This window comes from Bufo gargarizans, chromosome 2, assembly GCF_014858855.1.
Source record: "Bufo gargarizans isolate SCDJY-AF-19 chromosome 2, ASM1485885v1, whole genome shotgun sequence".
Taxonomy (NCBI): Eukaryota; Metazoa; Chordata; class Amphibia; order Anura; family Bufonidae; genus Bufo; species Bufo gargarizans.
In genome coordinates, this window is record NC_058081.1 from 11629042 (window position 1) to 11645137 (window position 16096).

General features: G+C 43.0%; 1 protein-coding gene across 1 annotated transcript; it reads left to right on the forward strand.

The window, feature by feature from the left end:
- The first annotated feature begins 426 nt into the window (after positions 1-426).
- On the forward strand, positions 427-3037 carry LOC122925430 (olfactory receptor 488-like). Its single transcript, XM_044276789.1, has 2 exons — positions 427-441; positions 2108-3037. The coding sequence occupies exons 1-2, from the start codon at positions 427-429 to the stop codon at positions 3035-3037; spliced, it is 945 nt and encodes a 314-aa protein (XP_044132724.1).
- The last annotated feature ends 13059 nt before the right edge of the window (positions 3038-16096 follow it).

Here is a 16096-nt window from a genome sequence, read left to right on the forward strand (position 1 = left end):
TTGCAAAGAGATGGTCTTCTGGGGAGATTCTGCATCTAATTTATGAGTCACAAAAGTAAAATATGGCTGCCATGCTACCCTTACCTGTGCAATGATTCAATAATAGGATGCATTTTAAGATTCCTTAAATTATTTTTCCCATAATAAGTATGATCTGATTTAAAAAAGAAATAAATTTTGGCCCATTTGAGACTTACTAAATCTGTTAATGGAAATAATGCAAATCATTTCATCATTTCTCCAGTTTATTCCTCTAGAGAATCTTCAGTCACAAGAAACAATATTAGAAATCTCTACTGATCATCGAATATTGTTGTGACCTATATATAAACAGCTGCTGAATACATAGTCTCATATAACTGCATATAAAATATTCCCTCTGACATGTAACTGATTGAGCTGAGAATTTTTTGATCCTCTAGAAACATGAAGCTATTTGATGTAAGTATCAGTAGACACTCCATTCCATCCGTCTCTCGCAGTCTCATTGATTGTGCGGTAGAGTTCACTGGCCTCATTTATAACTTGTACCTCCAATAATTTGGTTGGCCGGTTATAGATTTTTACTTTGACACTTTTCCTCATATTGTAACGTCTATTAAAAGTCAGCGACTGATAAGAAAGGACATAGGCTCTGTTATGTGTCTTGAATCATGTCCTCTAAGTGGCTTTTTCCTAATAATGATTAAAGGGACACTATCATCATCACTTTATATCACTTATGTAAATATTCCATGTATTTTTTCTTTTTTTACAAAGCTGGGGGATGGATTTCTGGATCTATAATTTGAAGTCACTCCATATATTCCACTTCCTGCCCTGACTTAAAGCTCCCAGTCAGAGCATCATTGCAACCGAAGAGCCCCCCCTCTTCCCATAATGCATAACACAGTACACAAATCAATGCAATGTTTTTTTTCCAGGCATCTTTTTCTATGCCTATGAAGAGAACACAATTCCTAATTCTGTGCCTACTATTGTAATGAAGATTGTCCTTCAAATAACATCTTCCCCTAACAGCAGCAGCAAACTGGATATAGATTACTTTTCCGTCTTCATTTGTCATTAATAGAGATAAGTAAATCAATTAGTTTAGAATCAAATTTGATTGAAAGTTAGAAAAATTCAGATTCACTTAGAATCCAATATTTTAGAAAATTGTCACAGGAGACTTTTTAGAGAGAGAAAAAGAAATTATAAAAATATATATATATATATATAGAGAGAGAGAGAGACAAGAAATAAAATATAAGTCCTAGGAAACACAACTTTTTAGGCTACTCAAAGCACTTTAGATTTAAATCAAATTTATTTGGACCCAAATTGAATTGGTCAACCTATCTTGCCAAAACCAGATTTTTTTTTTAGAAATTCACACATCAGTCCTGACTGCTACAAAAGGACATTTTTTTATAATTAATTTTCAATGGTATACTACTGCCAAAAGAAAAAAGAAAAACATCCAAAAAGTCTAAATCCTTCTCAGGGAAGTGTCCTTTTAAAACAGATGTTATGAATAAGTAGCGCTACTGAAGAAAAGAGCCCTATGTGATACAGCTATCCAAGTATGAGGCGGCACTTTCCAAGCAAGGGTGGAAATCTTTATTTTGCCCACGTTTGAGCCTTTTTCATATAATGTGACGTAGAAACACCTTACCCTTTATATACAAGCGTACTAAGTATATCAGTAGTATGTATAAATGCTGTTTTCTAAATGAAAGAAATACATTCTTGTCTGACTATTTGGTGATTTTTTTTGTACTTCATTCAACTTTTTTTGTCTGACTGGAGACATTATTCTGGAAATTTTTGAAATGCCTTGATATACCATTCTGATGAATTAAAGTGGTAACATGCCACTAGGATCCAGACCGTCTTATAAAATTGTCAGTCCATGCAATCACGTTGAGGAAGCAGACAACAGTGTACAAAGGACACCCCCTCATGCTGCCATTGTTATAGATCATAGGGGGCTTTTAACCACATTCCTGGAGGATAAAAATGGAGGGCAGCTATCGATTACAACTAGGCCATCATATTATGTAATGTGAACAAAAAATGCTTTAATTTGACATCTGTTGAATTTTCTTTACTTATGTTATTGCAGAAAAATAATCACACTGTGGTCACAGAATTTTTCCTCTTAGGATTTCAGGTCAACCAAGATTTAAGAATTTTGCTCTTCTCTCTTCTACTATGTGTTAACTGTTGTACCGTTTTTGGAAACCTCCTGATCATCACCCTGATCTCCACCAGTAGGACTCTCCATACTCCAATGTACTTCTTCATCTCACAACTGTCCATCGTGGACATCTTGTTGACCACAGATATCACCCCCTTTATGCTGTATATTCTGCTTAAAAATGGGGCGGCCATTACTTTTATTGGCTGTTTGATTCAGCTGTATTTTTTCTGTGCTCTGGAAGTATTTGAGTGTCTCCTCCTCACAGTGATGTCTTATGACAGATATGTGGCCATCTGTAATCCCCTCCGTTACACCTCTATCATGACTAATGAATATTGTGTGAAACTGGTTGTTATCTGTTGGTTGGCTGTTTTTTTATTAGTAGTTATTGACACTTTAACAATATTAATGCTAAAGTTTTGTGGAACAAATATTATTGACCATTTTTTTTGCGACATTGTTCCATTGATAAAAGTTGCCTGTTCAGGTACTCAGTTTGTTGAATTAGAAGTTTCTGTACTTGGCCCTGCAGTACTTCTTATACCAATTACAATAATAATAGTGTCATATGTCAACATTATTATCACCATCTTAAGGATTCCATCTAATATCAGTAGACAGAAAGCCTTCTCCACCTGTAGTTCCCACCTCACTGTTGTCTCCATATTTTACGGGACTCTGTTCAGTGTTTATCTTGTGCCAAAAAAAGGACAATCATCGACCATCAGTAAAGTCCTATCACTGTTTTATACCGTGTTTACTCCTTTCATTAATCCTATAATATACAGTTTAAGAAATAAGGACATAATAAAAGCCGTGAGGGAAACAATTTTTTTTTCTATTTCATTTTGAGGTAAATAAATGAGGTAAGCAAAAAGGAAAGCTAGGAGGAGCAATGTGGCAGGGATAGAGTTGAGCGGACACCTGGATGTTCGGGTTCGCCGGGTTCGGCCGAACTTGAGAAAAAAGTTTGAGTTTGGGACCCGAATTTGACCCGTAACCAAATAATTAATCTCTCGACCCAACAACTCCTAGATACAGAAATGGGCCTGTTAAGTAAAGGCCTGTCTTTTGTCCCTACCTCTAGTTTTAACCTCTTCAACTGGACTCGGGACATCCACCTCTTTGCTAGGAAACTTAGGTAGAGGAAACACTTTGCGCTGGTCGCAAAGTGAGAAAGCAAAGAGATGGGTGTCCCTCTAGATATCCTCCAAGATGTCCGCCTACTATACAGCCTGAGCGACAGCACACCACAGGAAGGTAGGGGCCCCTTCACATCGCTCAAAAATAAGAGCGTTAAAATGCCTCCGAAGGGGGACCCCACCTGTATAGATGTGTTTGTCAATCAGGTTTGTCGGGACCTATCTAGCCTCACCTCTCATCATGGTGGCTTCAATTGTAGTAAAAATGAATATAAAGCATTGCTAGAACTAGAGAAAAAACACAACCTAACAATCAAACCCTCGGATAAAGGGGGGAATATAGTTTTGATGGAAACTATCGACTATAAAAATATGTGCCAGACTTTGCTTAACGATGAAGACACTTATGAGAGGTTGAGTGGAGACCCTACAGTGAAGTATCAGAGGGATCTCATTGAAATATTGCGACAAGCTAAGACGGAAAACCTTATTTCAGGGGAGGAGTTTGACTATCTATACAAAAAGCACCCTACTATAGCCACCTTCTATAGCTTACCTAAAGTCCACAAGGGTGGCTCCCCTGTAAAGGGACGCCCGATCGTTTCGGGTGTTAATAGCTTGACCCAAAACCTGGGTATCTATCTGGACCAAGTTTTAGCGCCCTTTGTTAAAACACTGCCCTCATACCTGAGGGATACTAGCGACCTCCTTGGCCGTCTGGAGGGGATCACGTTGGAGGAGGGTGCCTCCTTGGCATCAATTGATGTGGAGGCTCTCTACTCCTCCATACCCCATGACTTGGGTATGAGGGCAGTGGAATCATTCCTCTCGACTAGAGGACAACAGTTCTACCCCCATAATGTCTTTACCTTGCAGTTACTCAACTTTGTCCTCACAAGGAATTATTTCCTGTTTGACGGGGTCCTCTACCACCAGCTCAGGGGCACAGCGATGGGGAGTTCTTGTGCCCCGTCGTATGCCAACTTGTTCCTGGGCTGGTGGGAGAGGACACTGGTCTTCAGCGATGTACCCAGTAGACATGTCCCATGCATTGTTACATGGGCTAGATTTATTGACGATGTCTTTGTGGTGTGGAAGGGTAAAGAAAATGATTTTTTTGACTTTGTTAAGGAATTGAATATCAATAGCGTCAATATGAGATTTACCTCAGTTTTTGAAAACAACCACTTGCCCTTCCTTGATATTCTAATCACAAGGGGTAAGAACGACGAGATACAAACGGACATTTTCAGGAAGCCCACTTCCACGAATGCACTTCTACATTGGACAAGCCACCATCCTTTTCCCCTAAAAAGGGGTATCCCAGTGGGGCAGTACTTGCGAATTAGAAGGAACTGCTCCACCTGGGAGGCCTTTAAACAACAGGCAGTTGACCTGAGAGGTCGCTTTCGGGAAAGGGGCTATCCTGATACAGTCTTGAAGTCGGCCTTTAGGAGGGCTTGTGAAAGCAAGAGGGATGATCTACTCTATCCTAAACCTAAAAAAACTGAGGGTGGTCAGATACGCCTTATAGGCACATTTGATGACGCCTCGGAAGAAGTCAAACAGATCCTAAAAAAACACTGGGATGTCCTTCTCCTGGACCCGGACATCAAGGGGGCGGTGCCTGAAAGAGTACAGATCACTCATCGTAGGGGTCTGAGCCTAAGAGACCGCCTGGTACACAGCCACTACGTTGAGACACGCGACCAAAAAGGGTCATGGCTCCAACGCCCAATCGGTTGTTTTCGGTGTAGTGGCTGTGTGGCATGTCGACACATTACACAGGGACGGTCTTTCTGTGCCAACGTCACGGGTAAAACCTACCAAATTAAACAGTTCATCAACTGCCGCACGAAGGGAGTTATATACAGGGCCCACTGTATATGCGGTTTAGAGTATATAGGGAAAACGACCCGCGAACTACGACGAAGGGTGGGTGAGCACCTTGGTGACGTTAGGAATGACAGGGACACTCCCCTGGCAAAACATGTCAACTCGGTGCATGGGGGAGATGCGTCGGACTTGAAATTTATGGGAATTGAGGCCATTGCAAGGCCAAAAAGGGGAGGTGACTGGGATCGGAGAATTTTGCAGAGAGAGACATGGTGGATCTTCCATCTCCAAACTGTGACCCCTACAGGTCTAAATGAGCAATTGTCATTTAGCTGCTATATAGAGTCCTAAAGTGCCTCCTGAGAAACTCTTCTTTTTCCCCCACAATTGGGGACCGATCCCAGTCACCACCCTGGACATAATATTTACAGTGTTATGGAGCAAAACACTTTACTGCCCCAAACTATATTTCTGTAAAAAGCCACTTGATAAAGAGCATGATTTTAAAGGCCGATTTGAGCCGCTGTGTATGGAGATCAGTTATATTTAGGAAACCGTCTTATAAACTCCAACTCTCCAGTGGGATAACTGCAGAACCATGCAGACCACTGGTTCATTTGTTAAACTAGTATTAGCAGAGGATTTGCAAATTTGCCCATTGACTTTACTCTGCACTACTAGCCATCCGTCTCATATATGCGCAGTAGAGAACGCTTGGCCGTTGACACATACCAGGTGGACGTGGCCGGCGGCTGGGTGGACCAAACTCTCTCGGACTACGGCTCTTTTGTGAGGACCGTAGGCTCCGAGGGTCTCCTGGCAACGATAAACAAGCCTCTGCATGTTGCGTCTCAGGAAGAAGATCGGTCACGTGACGAAAGCTCGAGACAGCTGACACGTGACGCGATGATGACGCTGCGTGACGGTGAGTGGGTGTGCGATGGGGGCGGTACCACGCGGCTATTTAAATGACCCGCGAATATGGCGCTACTGCCACTGCCACACGCGGGACGCCGGGGAACACCCTCGCCCATCGTTGTCTGGAATCAGTCGACATTCAGGACTGGACAGATAAGTTTACTAGTGCTGGGATACCTGTACACTAAAGGGATCCAGCACCATCTAATCTATAACATTGTAGAGACCTTGTTAACCTCTAGTGTTACTATTAGCACTGGGAGGTCTGCTACAAAGTTTTTGTGATACATCTTGTGACCTAAATCTTGGTTGAAACACTATTGCCGCTGGACTGGAGTTTCACGAGGGCATATAGTGTATGGGACTTTTCTCCGGGTATTGGTCCGGATTGTGAGATATGGATACATGTGCACGGAAATAATTGTTTAACTTGACATCATCCCATACTGTGTGATTAGAAGATTAAGTGAATCTCTTAATGCTATTTAGAGCCAATACCATGCTCTTTTTGACGTGCCTTTTCACACTGCAATATAAGCCTCGTGACTCCACCCCTGTGACTGGAGATATAGACCTTAAACAAAAAGGAACTCCTGCAATTTGATGTTTTTTGTTTTTTCTTTTTTGTCCCCTGATGAATCTGACATCACTGAGGAAACGCGTCGGGACACCTCAAAAACACTTTTTAGGGTGTATATATTTGTGTATATTTATACCGTCCAGCACACACCACTTTGTTTAAAAGGACGAGAACGAATATACTCAGGTATATTTACCTATATTGATTAATACGTGCGTGATTTAAATTGAGTATCGCGTCAAGGTTGCCCTTTATTTTTAGGAGATCCATATTGGACCATACTCACTGCACGTATTAAACCAGTTCTTATGTCCCCTTTGTAACCCAATTTGGCCGTTCATCAATATGACCGTTATTCTGTCTTTTGGGCAAAGCTGGGCAGTCCACATTTAGGGAGGGTGACATTAGGGTTAGAGCATCAGCCAGGTTCAATTTAACAGACTGAAGGGACGTATTAGGGTTTCGTCCCAGCATTGTATCTTTCCATCTAAATACCCCTCATCCTGTCTGTCAACATATTGCTATCCCTATATACGGTCCTCTCCCACCTCCGCCATCTATTAGGAGATTAGTGTGACCAGTGGTTACAATAATTTTGTGTTCAATACTTAAGGGCCTATTATTTTATTTCAAATATCATATTAAATGTTAAGTCTTAACTTAAATAAGCTACCCAGTAATGTTAATATAATTTTTCCGAATTTGACCCGAACCTGACCCCGAACCCCATTGAAGTCAATGGGGACCCCAACTTTTGAGCACTAAAATGGCTGTAAAAATGTCATGGAAAGGGCTAGAGGGCTGCAAATGGCATAAAAATGTGGTTAAGAGCATGGCAAGTGTGGATAGGGAAATTACTTTTTAAAATTTGGGTACACCCCAAAACATTGGGAAATATAACACACGTTCAGACAATACACTGGCTGCAGGGCAGACCAGCAACTCCAAGGGGTAAAGGGCTAGCACAGGCCATGTGCCCAATTTGGAGACCCAGAAGTTGCAGGGGCTGACTCCTGTCAGTCAGTCCCCTGTGCACACTTACTGCCCCACCATGTCGCACGTCCCCGTGATGTTCACGATCCAATTTGATATCTGCTTTATCAACTTTCGATGTTCTTTTATCCGCCTACCATGGTGATCATGGGTGGCGGGGAATCAGAGTTCCAGGCCGGAGAGGGAGCGTGAGAAAAAGAGAGACCACATCCAAGGGAGGATTAATTTTTTCAAATTTCAAATTATAGAGCGGAATTATGGGACACATTATTAAAGTGTAAAAAGTGGAACAACTTTTTAAAGTTTAAGCAATGAATGAAATTAATGAAGAATTTCTTAAATTTTATTCCCTGTTAACTTTGCAGAGCAGGGGTTTCTATCCGGCAAAATTTGAAAAATGTCACCTGACAATGTAATTGACGATTGTTTTAAATTGATGTTCCTGTCACCTATATAGAGGTGCCCCAGTGACATCCACCATCCATTTGGATATCTTCTCTATGAACTTTCAATGTTCTTTTCTGAGCCTACCTGTCACGACCATGGTTGTGGTCGTGACTCCTTGGTTCGCATGCTGTTGTCAGTGGTTTGTCTTATGTTGTCTTCCACAGGTGTGGGCTCGGTATCTTGCCTCACGTGTGGTTGCCGCTGGCAACATAAGGTTGTTGGCAGTGGAGCGGACTGAGCAGTTGCTAGGCGCTCGCTGTCACGGCATGCAGTTGCCTCTGGCAACGTGTGGTTTTAGTGTTCACTTTTTATGTTTGGTGAAAGGGAGTTTGATGTCTGTACACTTCCCCTTTAAGTGACACTTACCTGTTTTGGTGATGGAAGGTTTAAACTCCTTTCCTAGTGTGGGTGTTGGTGTGGCCGCTTGGGCTATTTAGTTTCCTGCTGGATGGCAGAAGCTTGAGGGGTACTCCAGGCATGTTGCTGGAGTCGTTCTCCTGGTATCCTGTTACCATCCTTCCCAGTAAGGGCCACCCTTGCGGTCATAAAACTGAATCCCTGATGTTAAGTTGATGTCTTATGCTTTTGGTTTTATTGCAGCAATGGATGTCCTGGTTCCTGTGTGTTTTTATGTGTGTGCTGGCTCCTTAATGTTTGTGTGGACAGCGTATCTGAGCACGGGTTCCAGTCAGCAAGGCTGTTGCAGGTTAGTGTGGAACTGTTTGGTTCACCTGTCATATCTATAGGTCTGTTCATGTTCCCCTTCTCCTTGCTGCTTGGCCAGTGAGACTCCTGTTCCTCTGTGTCTAGGAGGAATAGGTTGTCTTACCCTGCCCCTAGTTCAGGGCCACCCTGAGGGCTTGTAGGGACTACAGGTTCCAGAGTATGAGCCCTCCTACCATCAGGTTTGGCTCATACGGCTAGGAGCTAGGAGGTGACCTGCTCCCTAATTCTGTCGTCCTGGCCGAGTAGCGTCCGGACATCTTCTGACATCGCACGGCTGAGGGTTTCCCCCACCCTCAGCCGTGATAGTATGAAGCAGGAGCTAAATAGCCCAAGTGGCCACACCCACACACACACACTAAGAAAGGAGTTTAAACCTTCCATCACCAAACCAGGTAAGTGTCACTTAAAGGGGAAGTGTACAGACATCAAACTCCCTTTCACCAAACATAAAAAGTGAACACTAAAACCACACGTTGCCAGAGGCAACCGCATGCAGTCAGAGCGAGCACCTAGAAACCGCTCAGGCCGCTCCACTGCCAACAACCTTATGTTGCCAGCGGCAACCACACGTGAGGCAAGATACCGAGCCCACACCTGTGGAAGACAACATAAGACAAACCGCTGACAACAGCATGCGAACCAAGGAGTCACGACCACAACCATGGTCGTGACACTACCATGTTGATCACGGTTATCGGCGAATCAGGGTTCCACGCTGGAGAGGGAGCGTGAGAATCAGAGACCAAATTTAAGGGATCGAGCGAAATATGGCAAAAGTTATTGAGGCGCAAATGTGGGAAAAATTACAGAAGCCCAAATGTGGGCCAAAAGAGTAAAGCGGAAATGTAGGACAAAGTATTGAAGCGAAAATGTTGGCCAAAAGAGTAACATAGAAACATAGAATGTGTCGGCAGATAAGAACCATTTGGCCCATCTAGTCTGCCCAATATACTGAATACTATGAATAGCCCCTGGCCCTATCTTATATGAAGGAAAGCCTTATGCCTATCCCATGCATGCTTAAACTCCTTCACTGTATTTGCAGCTACCACTTCTGCAGGAAGGCTATTCCATGCATCCACTACTCTCTCAGTAAAGTAATACTTCCTGATATTACTTTTAAACTTTTGCCCCTTTAATTTAAAACTATGTCCTCTTGTAGAGGTTTTTCTTCTTTTAAATATTCTCTCCTCTTTTACCTTGTTGATTCACTTTATGTATTTAGCAGTTTCTATCATATCCCCTCCGTCTCGTCTTTCTTCCAAGCTATACATGTTAACCCCTTAGGGACATAGCCTTATTTCACCTTAAGGACCAGGCCATTTTTTGCAAATCTGACCAGTGTCACTTTAAGTGCTGATAACTTTAAAACATTTTGACTTATCCAGGCAATTCTAAGATAGTTTTTTCATCACATATTGTACTTCATGACACTGGTAAAATGAAGTAAAAAAAAAATATTTTTTTTGCATAAAAAAATACCTAATTTACCCCAAATGTTGAAAAATTTGAAAAATTTCAAAGTTTCAGTTTCTCTACTTCTGTAATACATAGTAATACCCCCAAAAATTGTGATGACTTTACATTCCACATATGTCTACTTTATGTTTGAATTATTTTGGGAATAATATTTTATTTTTTGCGGATGTGACAAGGCTTAGAAGTTTAGAAGCAAATATAGAAATTTTTCAGAAATTTACAAAAACCCAATTTTTAGGGACCACTACAGGTCAGAAGTCACTTTGCGAGGCTTACATAATAGAAACCACCCAAAAATTACCCCATCTAAGAAACTAAACACCTGAAGGTATTCAAAACTGATTTTGCATACGTCGTTAACCCTTTAGGTGTTGCACAAGAGTTATTTGCAAATGGGGATGAAATTTGAGAATAACATTTTTTGGCCTAATTTTCCATTTTAACCCATTTTTTCCGCTAACAAAGCAAGGGTTAACAGCCAAACAAGACTGTATCTTTATTGCCCTGACTCTGAAGTTTACAGAAACACCCAATATGTGGCCATACACTACTGTACGGCCACACAGCGGGGGTAGATGGAAAGGTGCGCCGTTTGGTTTTTGGAGGGCTGATTTTTATGGACCGGTTTATTTACATCGTGTCCTGTTTCAACCTCCCTGATGCACCCCTGGAGTAGAAACTCCCTAAAAGTGACCCCATCTAAGAAACTACACCCCTCAAGGTATTCAAAACTGTTTTTACATACGTTGTTAACCCTTTAGGTGTTGCACAAGAGTTATTGGCAAATGGGGATGAAATTTGAAAATTTCATTTTTTTGCCTAATTTTCAATTTTAACCCATTTTTTTCCACTAACAAAGCAAGGGTTAACAGCCAAACAAGACTGTATCTTTATTGCCCTGACTCTGCCATTTACAGAAACACCCCATATGTGGCCGTAAACTACTGTATGGCCACACAGCGGGGCGTAGAGGGAAAGGTGTGCCATTTGGTTTTTGGAGGGCTGATTTTTATGGACTGGTTTATTTACACCGTGTCCTGTTTCAACCCTCCTGATGAACCCCTGGAGTAGAAACTCCCTAAAAGTGACCCCATTTTGGAAACTACGGGATAAGGTGGCATTTTTTTGGGGACTATTGTTAGGGTGCATATGATTTTTGGTTGCTCTATATTACATTTTTGTGAAGCAAGGTTACCAAAAATTTAAATTCTGAACTTTTATCTCCATTTGCCATTAACTGTTGAGGAACACCTAAAGGGTTAGTAAAGTTTGTATAATCAGTTTTGAATACCTTGAGGGGTGTAGTTTATTAGATGGGGTCACTTTTAGGGAGTTTTTACTCTAGGGGGGCATCAGGGGGGCTTCAAAAGGGACATGGTGTCAATAAAAAGGCCATCAAAATCGGCCTTCCAGAAACCCTGTCGGTCCTTTCCTTTTGCGGCCTCCCTGTTACTGATACAGCAGTTTACGACCACAAATGTGAAATTTCTGTAAACTTCAGTATCAGGGTAATAAATATTAACTTTTGTTTGGTTGTTAACCCTTGTTTTGTTACTGGAAAAAAACAGATTGAAATGGAAAAGTGCCCAAAATAGCGGTTTTGGCACCGTTTTTTTTTTTTGACCGTGTTAAACTGGGGGGTTAGGTCAGGGGATATTTTTATAGAGGAGATTCTTACGGACGCGGCGATACCTAATAATACCTAACAATTATTTAGGTTTTTGACTATATTATACTTTTTTATACAAATTTTTTTTTGGGTATCTCTAAAGTCTAAGTGTCATTTTTTTATTTTTGGTAAATCCGATTATCTTATGTGGGGGCTCATCTTTTGCGGTATGAGCGGACGGTGTTATTTGGGCTATATTGGGGGCTATATGACTTTTTGATCGCTTGCTATTAAACTTTTTGGTATGTAAGGTGACAAAAAAAAATCTTTTTTTGCACCTTTTTTTTTGGGACCGTGTTAATCTGGGGGATTGGGTCATGGGGTATTTTTCTAGAGGAGATTTTTACGGACGCAGTGATACCTAATAAGTCTACTTTTTTACATTTATTTAGGTTTTAGACGATATTATCCTTTTTGATACCAAACAAAAAAATGTTTTTGTATCTCTAAAGTCTAAGAGTCATTTATTTTTTTTATCCGATTATCTTATGTGGGGGCTCATTTTTCGCGGATGAGAGGACGGTTTTATTGGCACTATTTTGGGGGCTATATGACTTTTTGATAGCTTGCTATGAAACTTTTTATTATGTAAGGTGACAAAAAAAAACATTTTTTGCACCTTTTTTTTTTTTCCTGGACCGTGTTAATCTGTGGGGTTAGGTCATGGGGTATTTTTATAGAGGAGATTATTACCGATGCGGCGATACCTAATATGTCTACTTTTAATAAATTATTTAAGGTTTTTTTCAGTGTCTCAAGTCTGAGAACCAGTTTTTTTATCCGATGTCAGTGCTAAATTGGGATATAAATTTAGTACTCCATGGAAGTGTGATACTCCCTGAAGCAACCAATAATGCAGAGGCCCGGATGATCGGGGCACGTGCCACATTGAGTTGTGGTGTCCGTCCGTATCCCCCTCCTGTGACACACTCTGCACCTTTTTTGGGTTTGTCCCTTCTTTCCAGTATGGAGGACCACACCTGGAAAGTGTTGGCCAGGGACGATCTGGGCGCCTACAGTTCCCGAGGTACTCCAGCCTGCTCTTTCCCGGGCCTTAAGGACTGCCTCATAGAACTGGAGGAATGTCTCTGTGTTGCCAACGCTCCGGGACAGCACAAAAGAGTTGTACATGGCAACCTGTACCAAGTAGACCGCAACTTTTTTGTACCATGCCTGGGTTTTGCGCATGGCATTATATGGCTTGAGGACTTGATCAGAGAGATCAACTTCTCCCATATACCGATTGTAGTCGACGAAGCAATCGGGCTTGAGGTACCTCGCACAGGGACAGGGGTGATGCCGTTACCATGAATTATGGACAGCATAAGGACATCCCTCTTGTCCTTATACCTGACCAGCAAAAGGTTTCCAGTGGTAAGGGCACGGGTCTCACCCCTGGGGATAGGTACCTGGAGGGGAGGGCAGGGAGGCCGCGTTGATTTTTCCGCATGGTCCCACAAGCGGACGTGCATCTGGCGGCAAGGGACTGGAACAAGGGGATACTGGTATAAAAGTTATCCACGTACAGGTGGTAACCCTTATCCAGCAGTGGGTGCATAAGGTCCCACACAAATTTCCCGGTAACACCCAGAGTGGGGGGACATTCTGGGGGTTGAATCCATGAATCTCGCCCTTCGTATGCACGAAATTTGTAAGTGTACCCTGAGGTACTCTCACAAATTTTGTATAGCTTCACGCCATACCTCGCCCGCTTGGAGGGCACATACTGGCGGAAAATGAGTCTCCCCTTGAACGCAATGAGAGACTCATCAACCGCGACCTCCTTTCCAGGTACATAGGCCTCCATGAATTTGGCCCCAAAGTGATCGATGTCCGGCCGTATCTTATACAGACGGTCATGGGCAGGATCACCTCGGGGGGGGGGACATGCTGCATTATCTGAATAATGCAGACATTTCCGGATGGCGTCAAACCGGGAGCGTGTCATGGCCGTACTGTAAAGTGGGGTCTGGTATAGGACGTCCCCACTCCAGTACGGCCTGACACTGGGTTTCTTGACCAGGCCAATATGCAGCACGAGGCCCCAAAATGTCCTCATTTCGGCCACCGGGCCTGGCCAAAAGGAGCCCGGGTGTTGAGCAACAGACTGTTGGGCGTACAGGTTCGTCTGCTCCACTATCAGATTTACCAGTGGGTCACTAAAAAAAAATCACAAAAAAAGTCATATTCAGTGTAGCCCACTGTGGAAATCTGGACGCGGATGATAACAGAAATGTGGGGTCATCATCATCCTCACTGGGACTCTTGGAGTCGGAGGCAAGCTGGGCGTATGCTTCCTCGGCCGAGAACGTCCGGCGGGCCATAGGGGAGTGTGTGTCTGCATGTGTATGTGCGTATGTGTAAATCTTTATTTGGTGTGCGTGTGTGTGGGGGCACGGGTGTTCACAAGCTCACCCTAAAACGAACAGAAAAAATATATATAATAACTAAAAAAAAGGGCAAAAAATGTGGAAAAAAAAGGGGGGGGGGGGGGGCCAAGCGGCAGCACCCTAACTTAGGGTGATGCAATAAAAAATTAATCCAATTAACTTTCCCTTTATTTTCCCTGCCTAACCCAAACTTTCCCTATGCTTTCCCTATGTACCTGAAGTTCAGATGGGGGGTGCTGGGGCACAGATCGGGTCCTGGGGGGGCACAGATGGGGTGATGCTGGCAGCAATGGACGACATGCAGGCAGTTCCTCTCTCCTCCGGCTCCAAACAAAAAAGGAGGAGAAGAGGAGCGCTTGCATCATTTGAATCTCGCGCCGTCCCGCCCACCAACCAATCAGAGGCGATCCTGAGAGGTGATTTCACACCACCATCACCATCCTGTTCCGGGTTATCGGGTCTTCAGAGACCCAAATAACCCGGAAACTCCGAAAACTGCAGGTCTGAATTGACCTGCGGTTTTCTGCGATTGCCGACATGGGGGGTCACAGGACCCCCCGGCGCATTTAGCCTAGGTGCCTGCTCAATGATTTGAGCAGGCACCGGGTTCCGATTACCGCCCGCCGCGCGGCGGTGATCGGAACCATACATGACGTACCGGTACGTCATGTGTCCTTAAGTACCAGGACATCATGACGTACCGGTACGTCATGTGTCCTTAAGAGGTTAAGGTCCTTTAATCTTTCTTGGTAAGTTTTATCCTGCAATCCATGTACCAGTTTAGGAGCTCTTCTCTGAACTCTCTCCAAAGTATCAATATCCTTCTGGAGATATGGTCTCCAGTACTGAGCACAATACTCCAAATGAGGTCTCACTAGTGCTCTGTAGAGCGGCATGAGCACCTCCCTCTTTCTACTGTTAAAGTATAACTGTAGTATTTTTTATTTATTTTTTGGAGTATTGGATTGTGATGATTAATATCTCCTTGGTGGCCCTATTTCAACTTTTCACTGTATATTAAATTACCCCTTAATTCCACAGTTTTGTTCCCTGTACTGCCTACTTTTACCTGTGCTTAAAATCGAGTTGCTAGGCATGGTCCGTCTGTCTATGTGTTGAAGGACGGAGGACGCAGAAGCACGCAGCCTGCAAGGTCAGATTACTGAATGCCAGGGACTGTAAGTAAATGATTAGAGCCAGGTCCTCCCCAGCAGCTAATAACAGTGCCTGGGCTGTGTGCACTTCTCCCTGTCCCTGCGCTTGGCAGACGCTCCCTCACTCAGCAGAGCTGGATAATGCAGAGTTGGAGCAGCACAGACCAGGGAAGGGAGATCTGCCGTCTGCTCAGTGTATAAATGAAAGCAACATGTGGTAAGAGGACCCCTTTGTGCTGCAGGAGATTAGCCCTTTAGGGGGGAGGGCTCTAGTTACTGACACTTTTGGGGGGCTATTGTTACTGTTATTGTTACCTCAGGGTGAGGGCAGTGGCCGCCATCTTAACTGAATAGTGAAATTGAGTGAAATTGCAGTTTTATGCAGACTAGTTGCTAAGGGCTGAATCTTATTAAATATGGGGTAAGTCAGTCTAATAGTAACTGATTCTGGAATATCCTGTTATTAGTAACTACATATATAAAAATTTAAATTAGGGTCTAAGTGTGACAGTTATCCTTTAATGCATCTCCCTATCTACCCCAGCATTCTGCTAGCATTTCCTGCTGCGCTATAACA